General features: G+C 39.6%; 1 protein-coding gene and 1 long non-coding RNA gene across 3 annotated transcripts in view; one reads left to right on the forward strand and one right to left on the reverse strand.

Annotated features, from left to right (window-relative positions):
- Window positions 1-8,671, forward strand: part of SLC35B4 (solute carrier family 35 member B4) — a 45,548-nt gene extending 36,877 nt beyond the window's left edge. Inside the window, exon 9 of one of the 2 annotated variants that reach the window (XM_049093462.1) lies at window positions 7,598-8,671. In XM_049093462.1, coding sequence (XP_048949419.1) covers window positions 7,598-7,671 — 74 coding nt within the window. In that variant the 3' untranslated portion in view covers window positions 7,672-8,671. Of the gene's footprint in view, window positions 1-7,580 lie in introns of both variants that reach the window. The other variant, XM_049093461.1, reaches the window with a different exon arrangement.
- LOC118350547 (uncharacterized) lies at window positions 1,539-17,159 on the reverse strand. Its single transcript, XR_004804512.2, has 4 exons — window positions 13,460-17,159; window positions 13,107-13,253; window positions 5,313-5,467; window positions 1,539-1,706 (listed from the first exon to the last, which is right to left on the reverse strand). It is a non-coding gene; the product is annotated as an uncharacterized LOC118350547 (long non-coding RNA).
- Between the last annotated feature and the right edge of the window lie 4,283 nt (window positions 17,160-21,442).

Raw genomic sequence — 21,442 nt, forward strand, 5'->3', positions numbered from 1 at the left:
CTATTTATTTATTCATGAGAGACACAGAGGGAGAGAGACAGACAGACACAGGCAGAAGGAGAAGCAGGCTCCATGCAGGGAAGCCTGATGTGAGACTCGATCCCGGGTCTCCAGGATCACGCCCTGAGCCAAAGGAGGACACTCAACCGCTGAGCGACTTAAGCAACAATCAACAATACAGACTGTGTACTTAGGATGTTATATATGAGCCTCATAATAATCACAAACCAGAAATCTATAATAGATATGCAAAAAGATAAAAAAGGAAGCCAAGTATAACACTAAAGAAAGTCATCAATTATAAGAACTACAAAATGGCACTAAGTACATATTGTTAGCAATTACCTTAAACTCTCCAATCAAGACATATAGGATTCTCTCAAATAAATGAATAAAATCTTTTAAAAAATAAATAGATATTTTGCACAGCAAAGGATACAGTCAACAAAACTAAACGACAACCTACAGAATGGGAGAAGATATTTGCAAATGACCTATCAGATAAAGGGCTAGTTTCCAAAATCTATGAAGAACTTATTAAACTCAACACCAAAGAAAGAAGCAATCCAATCATGAAATGGGCAAAAGACATGAAGAGAAATCTCACAGAGGAAGACATAGACATGACCAACACGCACATGAGAAAATGCTCTGCATCACTTGCCATCAGGGAAATACAAATCAAAACCACAATGAGATACCACCTCACACCAGTGAGAATGGGGAAAATTAACAAGGCAGGAAACCACAAATGTTGGAGAGGATGCGGAGAAAAGGGAACCCTCTTACACTGTTGGTGGGAATGTGACCTGGTGCAGCCACTCTGGAAAACTGTGTGGAGGTTCCTCAAAGAGTTAAAAATAGACCTGCCCTACCACCCAGCAATTGCACTGTTGGGGATTTACCCCAAAGATTCAGATGCAATGAAACGCCGGGACACCTGCACCCGATGTTTCTAGCAGCAATGTCCACAATAGCCAAACTGTGGAAGGAGCCTCGGTGTCCATGGAAAGATGAATGGATAAAGAAGATGTGGTTTATGTATACAATGGAATATTCCTCAGCCATTAGAAACGACAAATACCTACCATTTGCTTCAACGTAGATGGAACTGGAGGGTATTATGCTGAGTGAAGTAAGTCAATCGGAGAAGGACAAACAGTGTATGTTCTCATTCGTTTGGGGAATATAAATAATAGTGAAAGGGAATATAAGGGAAGGGAGAAGAAATGTGTGGGAAATATCAGAAAGGGAGACAGAACATAAAGACTCCTAACTCTGGGAAACGAACTAGGGGTGGTGGAAGGGGAGGAGGGTGAGGAGTGGGGGTGACTGGGTGACGGGCACTGAGGGGGACACTTGATGGGATGAGCACTGGGTGTTATTCTGTATGTTGGTAAATTGAACGCCAATAAAAAAATTAATTTATTAAAAAAATAAATAGATAAAAAATAGATGATTGATGATAGATGATAGATAGATAGATAGATAGATAGATAGATAGATAGATAGATGATAGATAGATAAAAGGGGGTACCTGAATAGCTCAGTCTATTAAGCATCTGCCTTCAGTTCAGGTCATGGTCTTGGAGTCCTGGAATCAATCCTGCATCAGGCTCTGTGCTCAGCAGAGTCTGCTTGTCACTCTCCTTCCTCTCTGCTCCTCCCTCTACTTGTGTTCTCTCTCTCTCTCAAATGAATAAAATCTTAAAAAAAAAAAAAGACATAGGGTGACAGAATGAATAAAAGGGCCAGATCCATCTGTATGTTGCTTATAAGAGACATACTTCAGACTATTTACAGAGTAAAGTGAAGGGAGTAAATAGATCATCCAGACAGGAAATAAGGAAACCGTGGCCTTAAATGACCCACTAGACCAGATGGACTTTATACATACATACAGAACATTCCATCTAGAAACAACAGAATACACCTTCTTTTTAAGTACACGTAAAACATTCTCCAGAATGGATCACATGTTAGGCCACCAAACAAGTCTCAATAAATTTAAGGAGATTGAAATCCTATCAAGCATCTTTTCTGACCACAACAGTATGAAACTAGAAATTACAAGGATGGAAAAAAACAAGCACATGAAACCTAAACATGTTACTAACCAGTGGGTCAATGAATAAATAAAAAATGAAATGAAAAAATGGAGACAAATGAAAATGAAAACATAACAGTCCAAAATCTTTGGGACACAATAAAACACTTCTAAGAGGGAAATGTATAGTATTAGAGGCCTACCTCAAGAAACAAAAATTTCAAATAATTTAACAACATATAAAGGAATTAGAAAAAGAATATTAACAAAGCCCAAAATTAGTAGAATGAAGGAAATAATAAAAGAGTGGAAATAAGTGAAACAGTAAAAAAAAAAAAAGATCAAGGAAACCAAGAGCTGGTTCTTTGAAAAGCTAAACATAATTGATAAGCAAAAGGACAAAAGAAGTAACAACTGACATCACAACACTACAAAGGATTATAAGAGCGTACAAAAAATATATGCCAACAAATTGGGCAATCTGTATAAATTCCTAGATGTATACAATCTTCCAAAAAATGAATCAGGAAGAAATAAAAAATCTGAACGGGCCAGTTACTGGTAGTGAAACTGATGAATAATCAAAAAAATCCTCAAACGCCTGCTTCTCTCTCTGCCTCCCTCTGTGTCTCTCATGAATAAATAAATTAAATCTTTAAAAAAAAAAAGTCTAGGAACTGATGTCTTCACAGATGAATTCTGTCAAACATTTAAAGAAGAGTTAAGAGATCTGGGTGGCTCAGTCGTTTAAGCTCCAATTCTTGGTTTCCACTTAAGTCATGATCTTGGGGTCCTCGGGTCAAGCCCTGCATCAGGCTCTCTGCTCAGCAGGGAGTCTGCTTCTCTCCCTCTCACACTGCCTCACTGCCACTTGCATACTCTATAAAATAAACAAATCCTAAAAATAAGTAAATAGGGGTTAATCTTGTTTTGTCAAACTATTCTTAAAAATAGGAAGGAAATCTTACAAATTCATTTTAAAGGCCAGCATCACCTTCATAACAAAATCAAAGACGCTACAACTATAGGCGAATGTCTCTGATAAACACAGATTGAAAAATCCTTAACAAAATATTAAACTGAATCCAACAATACATTAAAAGAGTCATTCATTATCATATGGGATTTACTCTAGGGATGCAAGTATGGTTCAATATTTGCAAATCAATCAATGTGTTACATCACATCAACAAAATGAAGGATGGGGCACCTTGGTAGCTCAGTTGGTTAAGTGTCTGACTCTTAATTTTTGCTCACGTCATGATCTTGGGGTCCTGGGATTGAGCACTGTGTTGAGGGTTCCATGCTTAGTGGGGAATCTGTTGGGGATTCTCTGCCTTCCTCTGCCCATCCCATTGCTTGCATTCTCTCTAATCTTTTTTTTTTTTTTAAATGAAGGATAAAAATCATATAACCATCTCAAGAGATTCAGAAAAAGCATTTGACAATATTTAACAAAGGGGTTTAGAGGAAATCTATCTCAGCATATCAAAGGCTATTATGACAAACATAACTGACATACCCAATGAGGAAAAGCTTTCAGCTAACAGGTTTTCCTCTAAAACCTGAGACAAGACAAGAATGTCAGTCTGCTCTAGCCACTTTTATTCAACATAATACTGGAAGTCCTAGCCACAGCAATCAGACAAGAAAAAGACATAAGCATCCAGATTGGTAAGGAAGAAGTAAAACTTTCAGTATTTGGAGAAGACAATATATAGAAACCCTAAAGATTCCACCAAAAAAACCATTAGAACTGATAAATGAATTCATTTATGTCTCAGGATATAAAACTAATATACAGGAATCTTTCATTTCTGTACACTAATAAATAGCAAAAAGAGAAAGAAAACAATCCTACCTATAATTGTACCAAAAGGAATAAAATACCTCAACTAGTACTCTAAAACTATAGAATATTGAAAAAAATGAAAGATGACACAGCAAATGGAAAGATATTCCATGCTCGTAAAATGGAAGAACTAATATTGTTAAAACGTCCATACTACCCAAAGCAGTATATAGATTTAATGCAATCCTCATCAAAATATCAATAACATTTTTCACAGAACTGGAACAAATAACAGTTAAATTTGTATGGAACCACACAAAACCCCAAATAACCACAGCAATCTTGAGAAAGAACAAACCTGGTGGTATCACAATCCCAAACTCAAGATACACTACAAAGATGGAGTAATCAAAACAATATGCTACTGACACAAAAGTAGACACAGATCATTGGAACAGAATAGAGAGCCCAGAAATAAACCCATGCATATATGGTCAATTAAAAGAGAGGAGGCAAGGATATACAATGGGGAAGTGACAGTCTCTTCAGTAAACGGTGTTGGGAAGACTGGACAGGTATATACAAAAGAATGAAACTGGACAAATCCTTACACCATACACAAAAATAAACTCAAAATGGTTTGGAGCCTTAATTATGAGACCCAAAGCAGTAAAACTCCTTAAAATATTAAGACAGTAATCTCTTAGATGTTGGCCTTAACAACATTTTTCTAGATCTGACTCCCCAGGCAAGGGAAACAAAAACAAAATTAAAATTAATTTTTATTTATCAAAATAAAAAGCTTCAAAAGCTTCTGTATAGTGAAGGAAACCATCAATAAAACAAAAAGTTCAACCTACTGAATAGGAGAAGATATTTGCAAATGATATACCTGATAAGGGATGAATATCGAAAATATATAAAGAGCTCATTATACAACTCTACGTACACACACACACACGTACACACGCGCGCGCGCGCCAAAAAATCTAATGTAAAAATGGGCAGAGGACTTGAACGGTTTTTTCCAAAGAAGACATTCAGATGGCCAACAGATACGTGAAAAGATGCACAACCTCACTAATCATAAAGAAAATGCAAAACTGAAATATCACCTTAGACCTGCTAGAATGCTAAAATAAAAAAGACAAAAAGTGTTAGGATGTGGGGAAAAGGGAACTCTCATGCACTGTTGGTGGGAATGTAAATTGGTGCAGCCACAGCAGAAAACAGTATGGACCTTCCTCAAGGTTTGGTAATTCCTTTCTATGATGACACAAAAGATACAAAGGAAAAGAGTGACAATCTCTTGGAGGAAATAAATCCGTAAAACCAAGAGTAGCGAGCCCAAGGAACCAGTTCCACAATATTTTCTCCTAATCTAAATTTAGAGAAATTAAGGTTGTCACCACTCTCACTCCACTGGACTCTGTAGACAGAGATTCTGGGAGCTGGTGTGGTAAGAAATCTCACCTTCTACCAGCTATCTGTCCGATGTCCCAAGATCTCAAAGCTGCAGAACTTTCACGGCAAATATCCAGTGGAAGTGTAACCTGCCAACTAGGCCAATTGAAGATGAGGACGATATTTTTCTTCTTTCCAAGGTTCTTCTGGCTGGACTACAAAATCTATAGGAGAAAATTAACAGGAGAAACTAACATCTTATTTTGTGCACACAGACCCAATAATGAAACTGAGATGTGAATTAATGAGCAAGGTGGGGAGTTTTTGTGCATTTTAGAGACAGTAAATCTGTGAGAAATTGACAGCATAAAGAAAATGGATATTTGGGAGTTTTATTAGGGAATTCTAAGTGGAATTTGGGCTGAGGTAGTAGATTAGTAAAGGAAAAGTAACAAAGTTTGTTTCCATAGCTTTCTTGGCTTCAAAATCCTTTTCTCTGGTAATGAGGATATCTTTTTAGCTCTTAATACAGAGAGAGTACCTTTCATATGGGAGATTTATTTTCTGCTTCAGGAGGATAGGAGAGGGTCTGAGTGTCCTTGGACCTATGGTTCCCCAAGTAGCTTCAATTCAAAATAATGACTATGCCATTGTGCTACGTTATGGGCGGCCTGCCCTTGGCCCCTGCAGAGGAACGTGGCAAAGATCTGGGCAAATGCACAGATACACATTGAAAAGATCTCTATCATGTAGGTTAGAAATCAAGATCCTACATTATTGTAGTTTGTTTCTCTTCAGCCTGGAGTAAATAGAATCATGAGTAATTCTGCCCTTTGAGGAACAAAGCATTTTGGTCTCAATAGCTTTATTCTGAAAAGTAGATCTCACCGGTGTGTTCATTCTTAGGTTGAAACAACTGTCAGTGTAGATAAAATCCATTAATACCTTATTATTGATCGATGTTTCAACATGAGTATGAACAATATTTGTAAGTAAAAAGTGGTCATAAGTGTTGGAATATGTTCATTATGTACCAAGCTAGGGTGGAGACTGTATTGTGCTCTCTTTCCAGCAGCTTCCTGCCAATAGACACTGCAGAGAAAGGAGGCACCAGGGACCAGTCTTACTCGGTGCTGTAGTGCCAGCCCCAGCCCCAGCCCAGTGTCTGACTTGCATTAATGGAACAAGTGAACTTTTTCCCAGATTTCTTACTCCATCAAGTTTCTGAGAAACTTTTTATTGGTTCCTGATACCTGTCCCCGCTCTCCATTAGCTGTTTGGGAAGGAAACAATAAGAGGAAACATTTCTGAGACTCATTTACAAGACTTCTAACATTTCTGAGAAGGAATGGAGGACACACGCAAGAGATTGCTCTCTGATTGCCGGTGGTGTTGCGGGGGGAAGAGCATTCTGTATTTAGCACCTTGTGTCTTTTGATGCTTGGTGCAGGAAGCTGTCTCTCAGGGTAGCATTAAAGACTCTCCAGTTTTTGAAGTAGGCTGCCCAGGGTGAAGCTTACATCTTCAGAGCTGGTATTGGCTGATGCCTGGAGTTCATTGTCTGTCTATTCTCAGTACCATTTTGAGACACCTCCTCTGAGATTTACCTAATTATATTGCTAGCCATTCTACCAAATAATCCTCAGTTTGAATCAAGGAAGGCAGGCTGCAAGTGTACCAGAGGTTGGCGGGGTTGGGGTGGGGGGAAGCTTGGTCTCCATTTAAAAGAAGACCCATACCTTTTAAGAAAAAAAATGTAATAATTTGTTGGCTTCTTGAATTATTCATATCTTTTGACATGTGAGAAGATGCCCGTGAACCAAGGGGAGAAGCAGTGGTGGTTCCTCAGCACAATGAAAACGTCTATGCATCACTTGCAAGCACAGATCATTTCTGTGCTAGTTGCTCTCATCTAGAGAATGGCCTCATCCTCCAATAAAAGGGATGATTTATAAAGTGGGACTTCTGAACGAATTCTGTGGAGGAGAGGTGGGAAGGCACAGGGGAGTCTGATTTTTCCAGCCTCTTTGCTCTTCCTTCAGTATCATACTTTAAGAACAAAGATTGGGGGAGGAGAAGGCTGCAGAGCAGTAGGGTGTGTAGTAGGCCAGCTAAAGACATGAGTTCATATTCAGATTTCAAGCTTATAAATACCAACACTGATTTTCAGCCTTCTGAGTTATCTGAGGAAAGGGAAATTTTGTAATAAACTGTTTTGCCAAACCGAATGGGTCTTTTTACCATGATTTCTCATGAAGAGTAATTTTCTACCTTCTGAAACAACTTATCAGACACCTGGTTTTTATCTTGAATCTGTACATTGTTTCTTAATAAAAGTGATAAATTTCTTGCAGGTGTTTCCCATCACCATTACCTTTCAAGTGCTCGTGTACTGTTTCAAAAGCTCTCCAATTTTCGCCTTGGATAGTGGCGGTAGTGCCTTTCACTACAAACATCATAAGCAACCTGTCTTCCTAATGCCTAGCAGCTGGATCAATCGTAACCCACTTCTCAGGCTACATACAAGTCTGTTTCTACCTTAGAAATTTAAGGAAGATCCGTCTACTTTTGGAGGTTTTAGAGGCTCAGGCAGTAAGTTGCTATAGCCAATCTCAAATCTTCTTTAATAAAAACATGTTGATTTTTTTGGTAATACTGCAATGGCCAGTTCTCTTTATCTCCAGTCTGTTGCTTTTACATAAATCTTAATATGAAAGCGTCTTTCCAAGCAGTTGGCTACACCTAATCTATGTTTAATGTTATCCAGTAGCCCGTAGATCCAGGACACCGAAAGAAAAAAACAAATGGGAGATTTTGTATTTAAATATAGGATAAGTAAAATTCATCTCTTTAAAAAGTCACAGCACAACTGTATTGGAAGGATGAGGCTTGATGTTCCCAACTGGCCCTGAGCCTATGCTGGACCGACCTTGGCTGCTTCTGAAGCCCCTTCACACTCAAGTCATACGGGAACGGAGGACGGGGAATTCTACAATGTGAACTGCAAGCCTCCAAAACGTAGAGAACCCTCCAGGAGACTACAGCATGGTTTAGTTCAATGCCTTAGCAAATTTTCTATCTCCCCCGTGGAGCAGTCTTCTCCAGAGCAGCTTGTGACCCCAGCGTATGGAAGTGTAATTGCAGATAACACAGCAGTGTCTCAGCCTGAGATTTCTCTCATTAATAAGGGCTCGAGCATATAGGTGGAAGACAGAAAAGATCCAATTTCTTTGTCCCTGGCTTCTATTCGTCATTCAAGCAACCATCAAAGATAAGCACAGATCAATGAATTGAGTGTATATTAATGTCAAAACTTCTTCAAAGAAAAAGAAAGCACATCTGGCCATGCAAGTACTTGTTGAGAGTTTTTCAGTGATGTTCTTTATCTGCAAATTAACTTAATAAAATCATCCCATCATTAAAATTAAGTTATGTTCATGTCTGATTTTTTCTTAATCAGCATGTCAAAAATTTAGCATCTGGCTTCATTATTGCACGTGACTCTGGTACACAGATGCACTCTGAAGCTAAGGGAGCTTCTGGTGAAAATTATTAGAGTTTTATTATTTCCCATAATAGCTTCAAATGAAGTTTACTGCATGAACATATTCCTTTCATGAAGGCCAAGCATCAATTTCCTGGAGTCTTTAATGTGGTTACGAGAATGGATTTCATCCCAGCAATTAAATGAGGTGACATGGTACTAATAGTAAACCTATATTTACCATGTATGAGGCACTGTGCTCCACCTAATCCTCATGAAAAGTCATTGAAGTTAGAAAATTATCTTAGTTTCACAGGCCAGGAAACTGAGGCACAGAGGAACTAATGGCCCAGTTAATCATAAGCAGTGGAGCTGGTATTTGAACCCATGTAGACTGATTCCAGAATCTACAGTCTTAATCACAGTGTTGTGCCAGCACTAAAATCTCAGAGACCGTTTGGTGTAGATCTCTATATGCTAAAAGTCAGTGATTAGTCTTGAATTGTTTTTTTCGCCATGATGTTAACATGCGTCTTTGAATTCACAACTTATTTTCTACCTTTTCTCTGAGAACTTATGATCTGTTCTGTAATGCAAGCAAGAATATAAAACCCAGGAAGTTAATAGCAAAACAGCACCCTGAAACAGGGCTGGTTCTTAAATGTTCACACATCCAAATGTACCCAGTATTCCTGGTATCTGAATCCATGGCTTAACCCATGGCTTCTGGGTTAATCAAGAAGATCAAATACACAAGATGGAAACTTAGGTAATTAAATCACAAAGCCTTTATCAACAATTTGCTTAAGTAGCTGTAATTTACAGAATGTTTAATGTACGCATTAACCATTCTTCTAGTTTCTCCAAGGCCCATCTCAGAAAGCATTTAAATTATGTTATCTCATCTACCTGGATACATGCCATCCCTGAATTATACTTTGATCATAAACCTTCAACCATTTTACAAGGATCATTACAAGAGTTTTCATTTTCAATAATTCACTATCTGGCACAAATGGAGTTTAATGCACCATCCATTATCCACTGGATTGTCCAATATCCCTCTTTCACACAAGAATCAATGTTACAGTATTGCTCAAATTTTGATTCTAGAAAATATTGGTCTCTGTAAATATGTTTGCATATGTAATTGTATCAGAAAATGAAAACCTGTCATCCCTTTTATACAAGTGTTATCAGGATTAGGCTTAACTGTGTGTAATGGAGACCCAGACCACTGTAACCTAATCTAATGGCTTATTTTTCACAGGAGGTAAGCCACTAGTGGGACTAGTTCAGCCACTCGAGGAAGTCCTCAAGGAAAGCATCTAGAAGCCATTATACAATGACACATCTGCAAAAGCCCTCTTGTCTGCCCGCTGTTGCCAGAGGATCAATTATATGCCTCTCATTTCTGCCTCCCATGTCACACCAAGTACATGTTGTTTGAGGAAACTGTCCCCCATTACTGCTGGTGAATATTCTGGGGAATGTACATTGCAAGACTCCCAAACCCTCTGCCACGGGGGAGAGATTAGAATTACAGGGGCAGGCCAGCATAGTCGGGCCCGAGGCTGGACTATTAAATAATATCTAACGTCCAAACAGTGGAGTGAAGCAGCATGCTTCTGCCTAATGTGATAGGTCACCTCATCCAAACACGCCACCCTTTTCAGTCACAATTCCCTTTGCTATCCTGTAACCTGAAACCAAAAATTAAGCCAACTGTCATATGTCTTACGGAAAATGCAAAGGGGTAGGGATCTGTCACTGCTAATAAAATTAATTTGCTAATGTCAATGCACTAATCCATTCATAACAATGCATTGTAGCAGTTGTCTGTGAGGCCATAGTTGGTGTTAACAACTTTCTTAGTTGGCCTTGCATGCCGTGTTCCCTCTGCCCTCTGTCTGCCCCTCAGCTCCTCAAGGGGCTTTGCCTCGTGGAATGACCCCAACCTTCGATCCTCAAGTGCCTGGCACCTCTCCTACCTGTACCGGTGGTGCCGCCTTCCATGAACTTGAGCCTCTGGACATGTAAGGACCAGGACGAGTTCCAAATTCCCCCTCATAGTGACCACGATCCTCTCCTTTGCCTGTGGCCCCAGGGATGGAAGGAGCCAACAAGGACCAGGTGGCGGTCTCACCTTCTTCCTCCCCCAAAAACATTTGACACATCCCTTGGTAAAAGCATTCCTTCCTTGGGATCTCAGGCTCCTAGGCCAGCAGCCCATGCAGGGAACAAGAAACATTTTGCAGGTGGGTTTGGTGAAGGGTGAGGGTATGAATCCACTTCCCTGTCTATCCCAGTTCTTGGCCCTGTGTTTTCTCTCTGGGGGCAGAAAGGGACCAGGTACATGCATCTGGTTCAAGCAGATAGGGCATCTTGCAGGACAGCAGGATTTCATTGCTCAAGCACTCCAACATCTCGAGACCAAACCAGGCAAACGCTGGTGTGTCGATTTACCTAGAACCTTCTCTTCTGGCTACCACATGGGTGGCCCGTCTCAGGTGTTGGTTACCGGTCTAGGCCAACTTGAGTGACACAGAGTTGGCCTGGCTTCATCCGTCTCTGGCATCTTCCTCCAACACTGCTTAAACACATGCAAATGAACACACACATTTGCAGCGTTTCTGGTGTGAATCCTGAAAGCAACATTTTCTCTCTCTTTCTCCTGAAGGCTCCCTGGCCCCCGGCCCCCACCCGCTTTCTTTGGCGGGCGCATCTTAAATGTGTTAAATCTAGGAAAAGATGTCATCAAAGGGAGAGAAACAGGTGGGGAAGAAAGAGATGAAAACACTCTTTGACAGTTCACTTCTGTTTTGCAGCTGTGAGGAGAGCCGCAGATTTGAATCGCGTTACCTCCCTCACCAAGCTAATTAATTCTCCTTTTAAAACAAAACAAAGCAACGTCTCCTTCCTTCAATCAGTGTCAACAGCCAATTACAATCTTTCATCACCCAGTGTAATAACACAAATGTTATCAAGGAAGAAAACAGTTGGACTGACAAGATTAGCAATTCACTCCTTCTTTCTTAATCTTGTAATCACCCGGGATGCAGCAGTTTACAATAATATACACCCAAGTTTGCCAGTAAATTACCCCATAAAGGCCATGTGTAAATTCCCCATCATGTCATGTCTACTTTTGGCACAGAAGCACGTGTCTTCCTGTAGGAGACAGGGGATAAATTAAGATCAACCCCTTAGAGAGCTTTTCCCTCATCCATTAACCACTGCAGAAGGCTGTTAATTATGTAAAGAGGGGCATGGTGGGTAGAATACATAACCATGGATGGCATTTGGGGGCGACAGAAAACGCTGGCAGCTGACAGTGACAGAAGGTATTTTGCCAGTGAGACGATCAGCACTTTGCTGTCACGTGCTAGAAGACAAAAGGCTTCTTGCCTTGTTGGGATCAAATGTTGGTTGATAGGACTTGGGTTTCTTCCCTGACATCTTTTTTGGGAAGCCTGACTTGGTTATCAGGGCCTGAAAACCACACTCCTTGCAACTCTAGCAGTGAGTGTAATGGTGTGAATGCTAAACTGCAACGGGATTGTGAAAGCACGGTCACATAGAACTGCTAGCAAGAAAACGGTCGCAAAGAACCGATCCCCAGCCCCCATCTGATCAGGCTGGCGGGGGTCTCATTCTCCACTGGGGTGCTGGCTCCCACATCTCCCTGGGGTAGAACAAAGACCCCGGGAGCTTCTATGATATCTAGAAAGAGGATGAGGGGTTCTGATATCTGTTTGCCCTTGGGTGTTGGGGTTTCCAAAGCCTGGTGACCCTGCAGCTCTAATCCTGCTCTGGAAATACTGTCTTGGTTTCCCCTTGGCTATGTTGCTCTCAGTGTTTCCGTGGCCCAAATGCCCAGCTTCCCTCAGGTGGGGGGTGCAGGGCCTGGACAGGCAACTAGAACCACATAAAAGTCTTCAAGGAAGGAGAATAATGGGAAGGCAGAGGCAAGTGTAGAGCTTGCTTCACCTACCTTGGGTGGAGAAGGGATGGGGGCTTGGTGAGAGGCTTCTGTGTGCCTGTACTATCATAGCTTCCTAGAGGACTCACACCTACCACCACTTGGGTCAGAACAGGGTATAGCTGGTGCCCATGCTGGGCTGGAGGCCCCTCGGCTTCGGCTGCTGCACCTATACTTGACTCTGGCCCCTGAAGGAGGATTTCTCCTTCCTGCATAGCTATGGGCACTTTAGATCTTTTCTGAGATCTATCCCACTTCTTTTGGAGCACCTCTCCCCGCCCCCCATTGAGGACACTTCCTACTTTCCCGAAGTCCTCCTCATTGGTGCCAGGAGGACCTGTGATCTAGAACTGAAAAGCCCAGGAAGGCACTTGAGGAAGCAGACCCCACAACTAACCAGCACTGAGAGTCTCACACTTTCCACACAGGATCAGATCTTAGCGACGTGAAAGAAAATATCAACACAGAGTCGGTGCTGCTGAGAGACTGATTCCAAATGGAGCCAGGAGGCCATCGAGGAAGCAGAGCTGATGTACATCCCCACCTGAAAGAAAAGATAAACTTGAAAATATAGGTCGTTGCCAAGCATCTTGGAGCACCAGTGGCAATGCTGCCGTGTCAAGAAATGAACTTCTTTCTTCTTAGAACACAGACTTTTTGCTTAGTGATAGCCCTTAGCAACCAACCACGTGCAGGTGAGAATAGCTTCAGCTTGTCAACACCAATCACAATTCTTGACAAACAACTTACGTGGCTTTACAGGGAGCCTCCTCTTTGCCTTTGTAAGCCCGCCTCTTTTCTCCTTGCTTTGGAACAGATTTTTCATTCCTGCTCCTCAGTCTCTCCCAAACTGCAGTTCTCAGGCTCCAAACAAAAGCCTTTCTTTGGTTTGCCTTCCAGTCTTGCTGCATTTCTTGTTCAACAGCAATCAACTGGGTAATGTGATGAGATCAGAATATTTCTTAATGACAACATACAGCCCAAAACTCCAAATCATCCTTAAGTAGCCAAAATGCAATCACCATAGATAATTTATGGAAGCCATGGCAGGCTCAGCACGCTTAGTGCCTCGTGTTTGATGACCTCCCACCAGAAGTGAATGGAAATACCTGTATTTCAAATCAAAGATGCACACACTCTGCATGCAGAGTTCCTTTCACACAACTAAGTCATAAATTCTGCAAAAACACTTTGTCGTCGCAGCCTGCAGGCATTCGAGGGCTGGTGCCTCTGAGCCTCTGCCATTTCCAGGCCCCAGAATGCCTGTGGTGGATGCGGCTGGCATGGCCCGCCAACCACCTGTCTGCAAACAGAAATATATGATGATAAAAGAAATTTTAGAATACATGACCAATGACAAGTTATTGATAATGGGCTATAAAGGATTAAGTATTTATACTGTTTTTAAGGGCATTTTCTAATGAATTGTTGAGTACCACAAGTCCCAAGTGCAGTGCTAAACTATAGCAATACCAAGCTAAAATACTTGGTACTAATTTTAAGGTGTTTGCAGTCTAATGCAGTAGCCATACATATGGGTGATTCCCACCCCTCAAAGACAGCTACTGAAAACTACTGGTCTATTTCTTTCCGGTTTTCTCTATGCCTGCATATCATATACCAAAATTAGGATCATGTTGAATAATTCGGTTCCGGGTTCTGTGTTATTTACTTAACACTGTTTTGTATGTGTTTTTTATGTGCTTTGAAAATGTGATTTTTAACGACATCATGACATTATTATTTGTATGTCCCATAACTATTTGAACAAATTCATTATTGTTGAATATTTCATGTTTATGCTTCCAAAGTTATTTATCAGTAGTGACTGCATAAACATCCTTGTATATAAATCTGCCTGCATTGATCAGAGCTCTTTCTTAGAATGCATGCCTCAAAACAGATTTATTGGTCCACAGCCTCTGAACAGTTTTAGATTCTTAAAGATATATGGCCAAATTTTTGTGGGTCTATACATCATATAATTCATTAAGCAAGTATTTTATTTTAAGCAAGTATTTTCTAAAGAAGCTACTATGTGCCAGGTATGGTGCTCCAGCACAAGGAATACATTGGGAAGCAAAATCAACAGAGTCTCTCTCCTTAGAGAATTTATAAACCACTGAAATAGAGTTTCGATATAACCTGAGAACTGAAAGCAAGAATATTTGTAGACTTAATGTTGTATTTCATGCAGAATTAAGAGCTTTGGAGAAGGAAAAACAGAACAAAATGAAAATTTTGACTCTCAGAATACCATTTAGGCAAATAATTCTAATGTTATTAAAATTCGCTAAGCATTATAGCAGCTGTCAAGTTGCACATAAATTATGCAATTACCCATAAATTATGTGTTCAGTCAGCTAAGGTTATGGAGGAATATTAGAAATTGGTTTAATTCCAAATGGTACTCAGTGGGAAAAATAAAAAAATAATTACTGTATGTTCACAATTTGAAAGTGAAAATAACTCATATGTCAAGTGAGTTGTCTATTTTTCCAAAAAGTTCGCTAGGAAAGACTGCTGAAGCAGCTAGGAATGGGAAAATTTAAGAGGAAGAGTCTACTGGGAATCTCTATACAATGTGATGGGCTGAACTGACATGGATAGATCCCCCTCTTATTCCAAACCCACAGATATTTTGGGGGAAAGTAACAAGGAAGGGAGGAAGAAAAAGTAGGGTACAAACAAGGAGAACATATTTGTAACATATATAGCTGATAATTGATTAATATCAGCATTTATAAAGAAAACTCTTTTTTTAAAGATTTATTTATTTATTTATGGTAGACATAGAGTGAGAGAGAGAGAGAGGCAGAGTGTGTCACAGGCAGAGAGAGAAGCAGGCTCCATGCCGGGAGCCTGACGTGGGACTCGATCCCGGGACTCCAGAATTGCGCCCTGGGCCAAAGGCAGGTGCTAAACCGCTGAGCCACCCAGGGATCCCCAAAGAAAACTCTTAAAATCAGTAAGGAAAAGACAACTGTAAAGAACAGATGACATGAGCAGTAATTCATGAATAAAAAAACACCCAGTGGCCCCTATATATGAAAGGATGCTCAATCTCACCCCTAATTAGGGTAATGCATCCTAAAAGCAGAGTGATAGATCATATTACATTCATCAGACTGACACTGAAAAGTCAGAAAATAGCAAGTGTGGACAAGGAGTATATCAACAGAAACTACAAATTGGTACAGCTGACTTGGAAGATAATTTGGCATGATCTTTTAAAGCTGAAAATGTGTCTATATTGGGACCAGAAATCACTCCTGGGTCTACCTATAGAGATACAGAATGCCTTTCCTTGGCTTTACTATTCCTTTTGTTTCTTTTATTTGGCTTTCTGAATCATATATTGATTGAGTTTTTAAGAACTTACCCCAATTAGAAGCACATGGAGTTTAGGTAAAATTATTGGCCCAAGCAAAATCTTTATTTAGCAGAACTCATGGTTAGATCAAGAATTTTGCCACAACTTATAAGTACTGCAATTTCAGGAAATATTAGAGATTTTATATATTTATTTATTTGAGAGAGAGCGAGAGAAGGGAGAGAGCAAAGGGAGAGGGACAAGCAGACTCCATGCTGAGGCTGGGGCCCAATGTGGGGATTGATCCCATGACCCAGACGTCATGACCTGAGCAGGAACCAAGAGTTGGGACACTCAACTGACTGAGCCACCCAGGTACCCCTCAGGAAATATGAGATTGGATCTCTACACCTAATCTCAAAAATACAGTAAATATAAAACTTAAATATTCCACAATGGCAATTGAAGATATTTTTGACTTTGCATTTGGTAGGAATTACTATGTCTTATAGGAGGTAGGGAATTAGAGGTGTGCATTAGGATAATAGAATTTTCAAGAGAACCTTATAAACTAGGGTGAAAATTAGATTTGGGGCTTTAGTGTCTAGGATTCTAATTTAACATGGTGTGGAATTCACCTCATCAAATTGCTAAACTAAATCTCTCATGCGAACAACTGCTTGGGTTAATTAAAAAAATCGGGAGCTTTTCACATGTTAATAAATAAGAAAAGATGTAGAACTGCAGACCTTTCTCCTCCTTAAATGCAAGCAAGTGGTACCTGACCTTAGCTGAGCCATTGTGATTTGATGGAGGCATTCTAATTAGTGGATCAAATTGCTCTCATTTTTCATAGTCCTTGTTCAACAAAACTTGCTGCATATGCTTTTTGAAAATGCAGTGATACCATAGACTCTGTCTGGTGCTGGGCTGATTGTTATACTGCAGAGGTGTTCTTTATATGTCAACTTCATCATCTTTGCAAACAACTTCATTACCAACGTAATTTGGGATTGGCGTGCTTTCATTAATCTGCAACTTTAGGTTTTGATGCATGACCACTTTTCAGAAAAGTCTGAAAACAAAACCATAGAATACCTATGCATTTGGAGACCAAAGCAGCGTATATCATATATTCAACTATGCAGTGTCTTACCAACGCTGTTATAAGAAATTGCTAAGGTGTAATGGGGTATGGGAGAAGAGGATGTAGACTCTTTGATTCATATCATCCAGAGAATTTTATCCTGCTGACTATGCCAACTGTCGAGGAGGAATAATTTCCTCTTCCCTTCAAGGTCCTTCTAGCTGGACTAAGAATCCGATTGACATGAGATAGATTAAGAGGAGACAAATAAGATTTAATTTCTTAAATCCAGGGAATCCACACAGACATGAGATTCCAGAGGCTGTCAGGCTGAATGAGGCGTATAGGTCATCCTGAACTAAGGAGAAGGGGCAGGGATCTGGGACTTTAAAGGCAGGGAATGCAATCCATACACAGGAAGATGAAAAAGAATAAATGTTCGGTAAACACACATTTGCTGGGCCGCTCAGGGACAATGGGACACAGAGGACTTTGACTACAGAGGCCCTGTCTGCCACACCTAGTTCATATCATAATGTACTTATCTATAGTGATAGCTCTCTTCCTGGAGCAGATCCTTTATCTAAATTATTTTTAGGCAGTTGAGGGAGAGGCAAGGAGCTTCTCCTGAATCTGCTGGGCTTTAATTGCTTTTAACTCAAAAATAATCTTCGTGCCAAAGTGGCCCATCTCGGGTTGGCCTTCCCTTGGCCCCTACAGGATCCAGGTTATTCTCTGGGTGACCTCACACTACTTCTCCCCCAACCAAGGATTCTGCTTGGCCCCTGCACTGTGAGAAGGTGCCGTGACCATAGAATTGTTGTGATTCACTGGCTTCCCGTCATGCCCTGGCTTTCATTTTTTTCCCATTCTCTTTTAGTTTTTGGTTTGTTTTACTAAGAAGATAAATATGATGTATATATAAATATATTATAAGTATACATAGATATGTATATTATATACAGTGATATATACTGATTGAATGGGTTTTTCTGGATCTATTTTTTTGCCTCATTTTCTACTTATATTCTTACCCTGTTTTACAACTTATTTAATCTTTGGATACTTTGTCTTTTAAGATTTATCATTACATGTCTTAATGTAGCACTTTAAAAGCATTCATTTTGACATTTTATTTTAAAATTGTTCTTTGGGGCACCTGGGTGGCTCATTCAGTTAAGCATCTACCTTTGGCTCAGGTCATGATCCCAGGGTCCTGGGATCAATTCCCAAGTCAGGCTCCCTGCTCAACGGGGGGTCTACTTCTCCCTCTTCCTCTGCCCCTCCCTCTATTCATGCTCTCTCTCTCTTGCTCACTCTTCCTCAAATCAATAAATTTTTTTAAAAAAAATAAAAAATTATTCTTTTGGCATACCTTGGTGGCTCAGTTAAGCATCTCACTCTTGGTTTCAGCTCTGGTCATGAGATTGAGCCCTGCATCAGGGCTTAGGATTCTTTCCCTCTCCCCCTGCCTCTTCCACTCACACATGTGTACTCACTTTCTCTAAGATAAATAAATAAAATCTTTAAAAATTATTTTTTTAATATCTCAAATGCTTTTCATTTAACAAGTCCAATATGGAAATTTGTCCACTATGGTATTTCTTATTTACTCTTCTTTTCTATTTGAGTTTTTATTTATTCTTGATTTCCTGGTTTTGAAATTCTGATCCTTAAATTTTTAAGTATCTCACTAATTCAATTTTATATGTCTATATTTAAAATTTTATTCATATTGTATGAATAGGAATGGAAAAACTGACCCCACATGACATGCAAGCAGAGTGATCATATAAATTAGTATCTATACTAGGATGCTTTTGAAAATGAAAGTGTGTCCCACTTATAACTTTGCTGAGACAACCAATAGGTATAAAGTGAGACAGCCCCAAGCCAACTGGGGCACTTGATCACTTAACCCACAAAACCAATGTTTAGGTCTTCCCTAATCCCAACGCTCCCAGACACCCTAAAACAGACTAGTATTTCTGGTTTTCCATAATAGATCCTTCATGTCTTCTAAAAATGTCTTGCCAAAAATAATTATAAAAGTAAAAATAGCTTATGTTTGTAGAGCATTTACCATTTGACAGACACTCTATGTGGACAATTCTGAAGGGAACAGGGTGCAAACTTCCCCTGAAGGCAGATGTAGCCTCTTTCCAAACTGAGATGGTATAGCCATTCAGTCTTCCCTTCCCATGCAAGTTTTTTTGTGTGCTCAAACACAGTAGTAACTGATGTCCATCCAGTTAGATTTGGGGCCAGTCTTGCCAACAATGTGCTATCACACAAGATGGAAAGGTCAGAGGAAGGGTCTACTGGCAGTGATTTCTCAATAGTCCTGGCTGACTTGGCAAAAAAAACAAAAAAACAAAAACAAAAACATAACCACAGGGAAGTGGTATTGGAGGGGACCTGGGAAGCCTGTCCGCTTGCTTTCTACCTTCCTCTAATCACATATTCTTATGTTTATTGTGGTTAACTCTTCTCCCTTATTGAAAAAAAGGAGTTTCCAGGTACATGCAATTCCTTCATTATGAGGAACCTGGAAAGGGTTGATAACACAAGAGTTAGCCCTAGCAGGGCTTTTTCATAAAATGAGAGAGCCCTATTTCTGCCGAACACCTTCTCCAACAGAATCCTAACTGGACAGCTGTGGCTCTCTTAGATTGTCACAAATGTGGAGGGATCCATTCTACCTCCCCAAACAAACCTTGCCTGCCTCTGAGGAAAAGCTGGTCTCTTACAATAATTATCACTACCACATTTTATTGAATCCAAGATATTATAAATTGTAATATATAGCATTTTATTTTCCACCAAGAAAGAAAAATAATGCTGCTAATTCAACTATGGCATGCCATCAATTTTAAAATGTGCCTTGATTTAAAGATGTTAAAATGCAAAAAATGTGCCTCCTAGAATCAATATTTTTTTCCTTCAATTTCCCACCACCTGTTTATTAATTTTCTTCGAAGACCCACCACAGAGGACTGGGGACTTGAGGCTGGAGACTGCAGGCTATTGTACAACTTAATTCATTACATCCCTTCACCTTGCCCCCATGCCACTCCCAGCTCTGTGAAGTGACATCTCCATCAGTCCCTCAGTGACTAAGCCTAGCAGTTGAAGAAACAGAGTTGAGTAAATTGCCTAAGGTCAGATGGCTTCACAGGTGAATTCTACCAAACATTTAAAGAAGGGTTAATATCTTTTCTTTTCAAATTATTCCAAAAAATAGAAAAGGAAGGAAAACTTCCAAATTCATTCTATGAGGCCAGCATTACTCACATACCAAACCAGACAAAGATTGCACAAAGAAAGAAAACTACAGGCTGCTATCTCTGATGAATGTAGATACAAAAATCCTCAACAAAATATTAGTAAATTGACTCCAACAATACATTAAAAAAATCATTCACCATACTCAAGTGGGATTTATTCCAGGGTTGCAATGTGATTCAATATTCACAAATGAATTAGCACAATACATCACATTAACAACAACAGAAAAAAAGGATAAAAAACACATACAATCATCTCAGTAGATGCAGAAAAAAAAAAAACACTTGACAAGTTATAACATCCATTCATGACAAAAACTCTCAACAAAGTAGGTTTGGAGGAAACATATCTCAGATAATAAAGGCCACGTATGAAAAACCCACAGCTAACATCATACATGGTGGAAAAACTGAGAGCTTTTCCCCTAAGGTCAGGAACAAGACAAGAATGTCCACTCTCACCACTTTTATTCAGCATAGCACTGGAAGCCCTCGCCACAGCAATTAGATAACAAAAAGAAATAGAAGTCCTCTAAATTGGTAAGGAAGAAGTAAACCTTTCACTTCTAGTGGATGACATAACACTATATATAAAACACCCTAAGAACTTTACCAAAAAAACTACTAGAATAAATGAATTCAATAAAATAGTAGAATACAAAATTAATATACATAAATCTATTGCATTTCTATACAGTAATAATGAAATAGCAGAAATTAAGAAAACAATCTCAATTACAATTGAACCAAAAATAATAAAATACTTAAGAATAAACTTAACCAAGGAAGTGAAACACTTGTACTCCAAAAACTAGAAAACACTGATGAAAGAAATGGAAGATGATACAGACAAATGGATAGTCAATATTCATGAATTATAAGAATACTGTTAAAATGTCCATACTACCCAAAGCAATATACAGATTTAATGCAATCCGTACCAAAATACCAACATTTTTTTCACAGAGTTAGAACAAATAATAGTAAAATTTCTATGGAGCCACAGAAGACACCAAATAGCCAAAGCAATCTTGAGAAAGGTGAAG

This window comes from Canis lupus, chromosome 14, assembly GCF_003254725.2.
Source record: "Canis lupus dingo isolate Sandy chromosome 14, ASM325472v2, whole genome shotgun sequence".
Classification (NCBI taxonomy): Eukaryota; Metazoa; Chordata; class Mammalia; order Carnivora; family Canidae; genus Canis; species Canis lupus.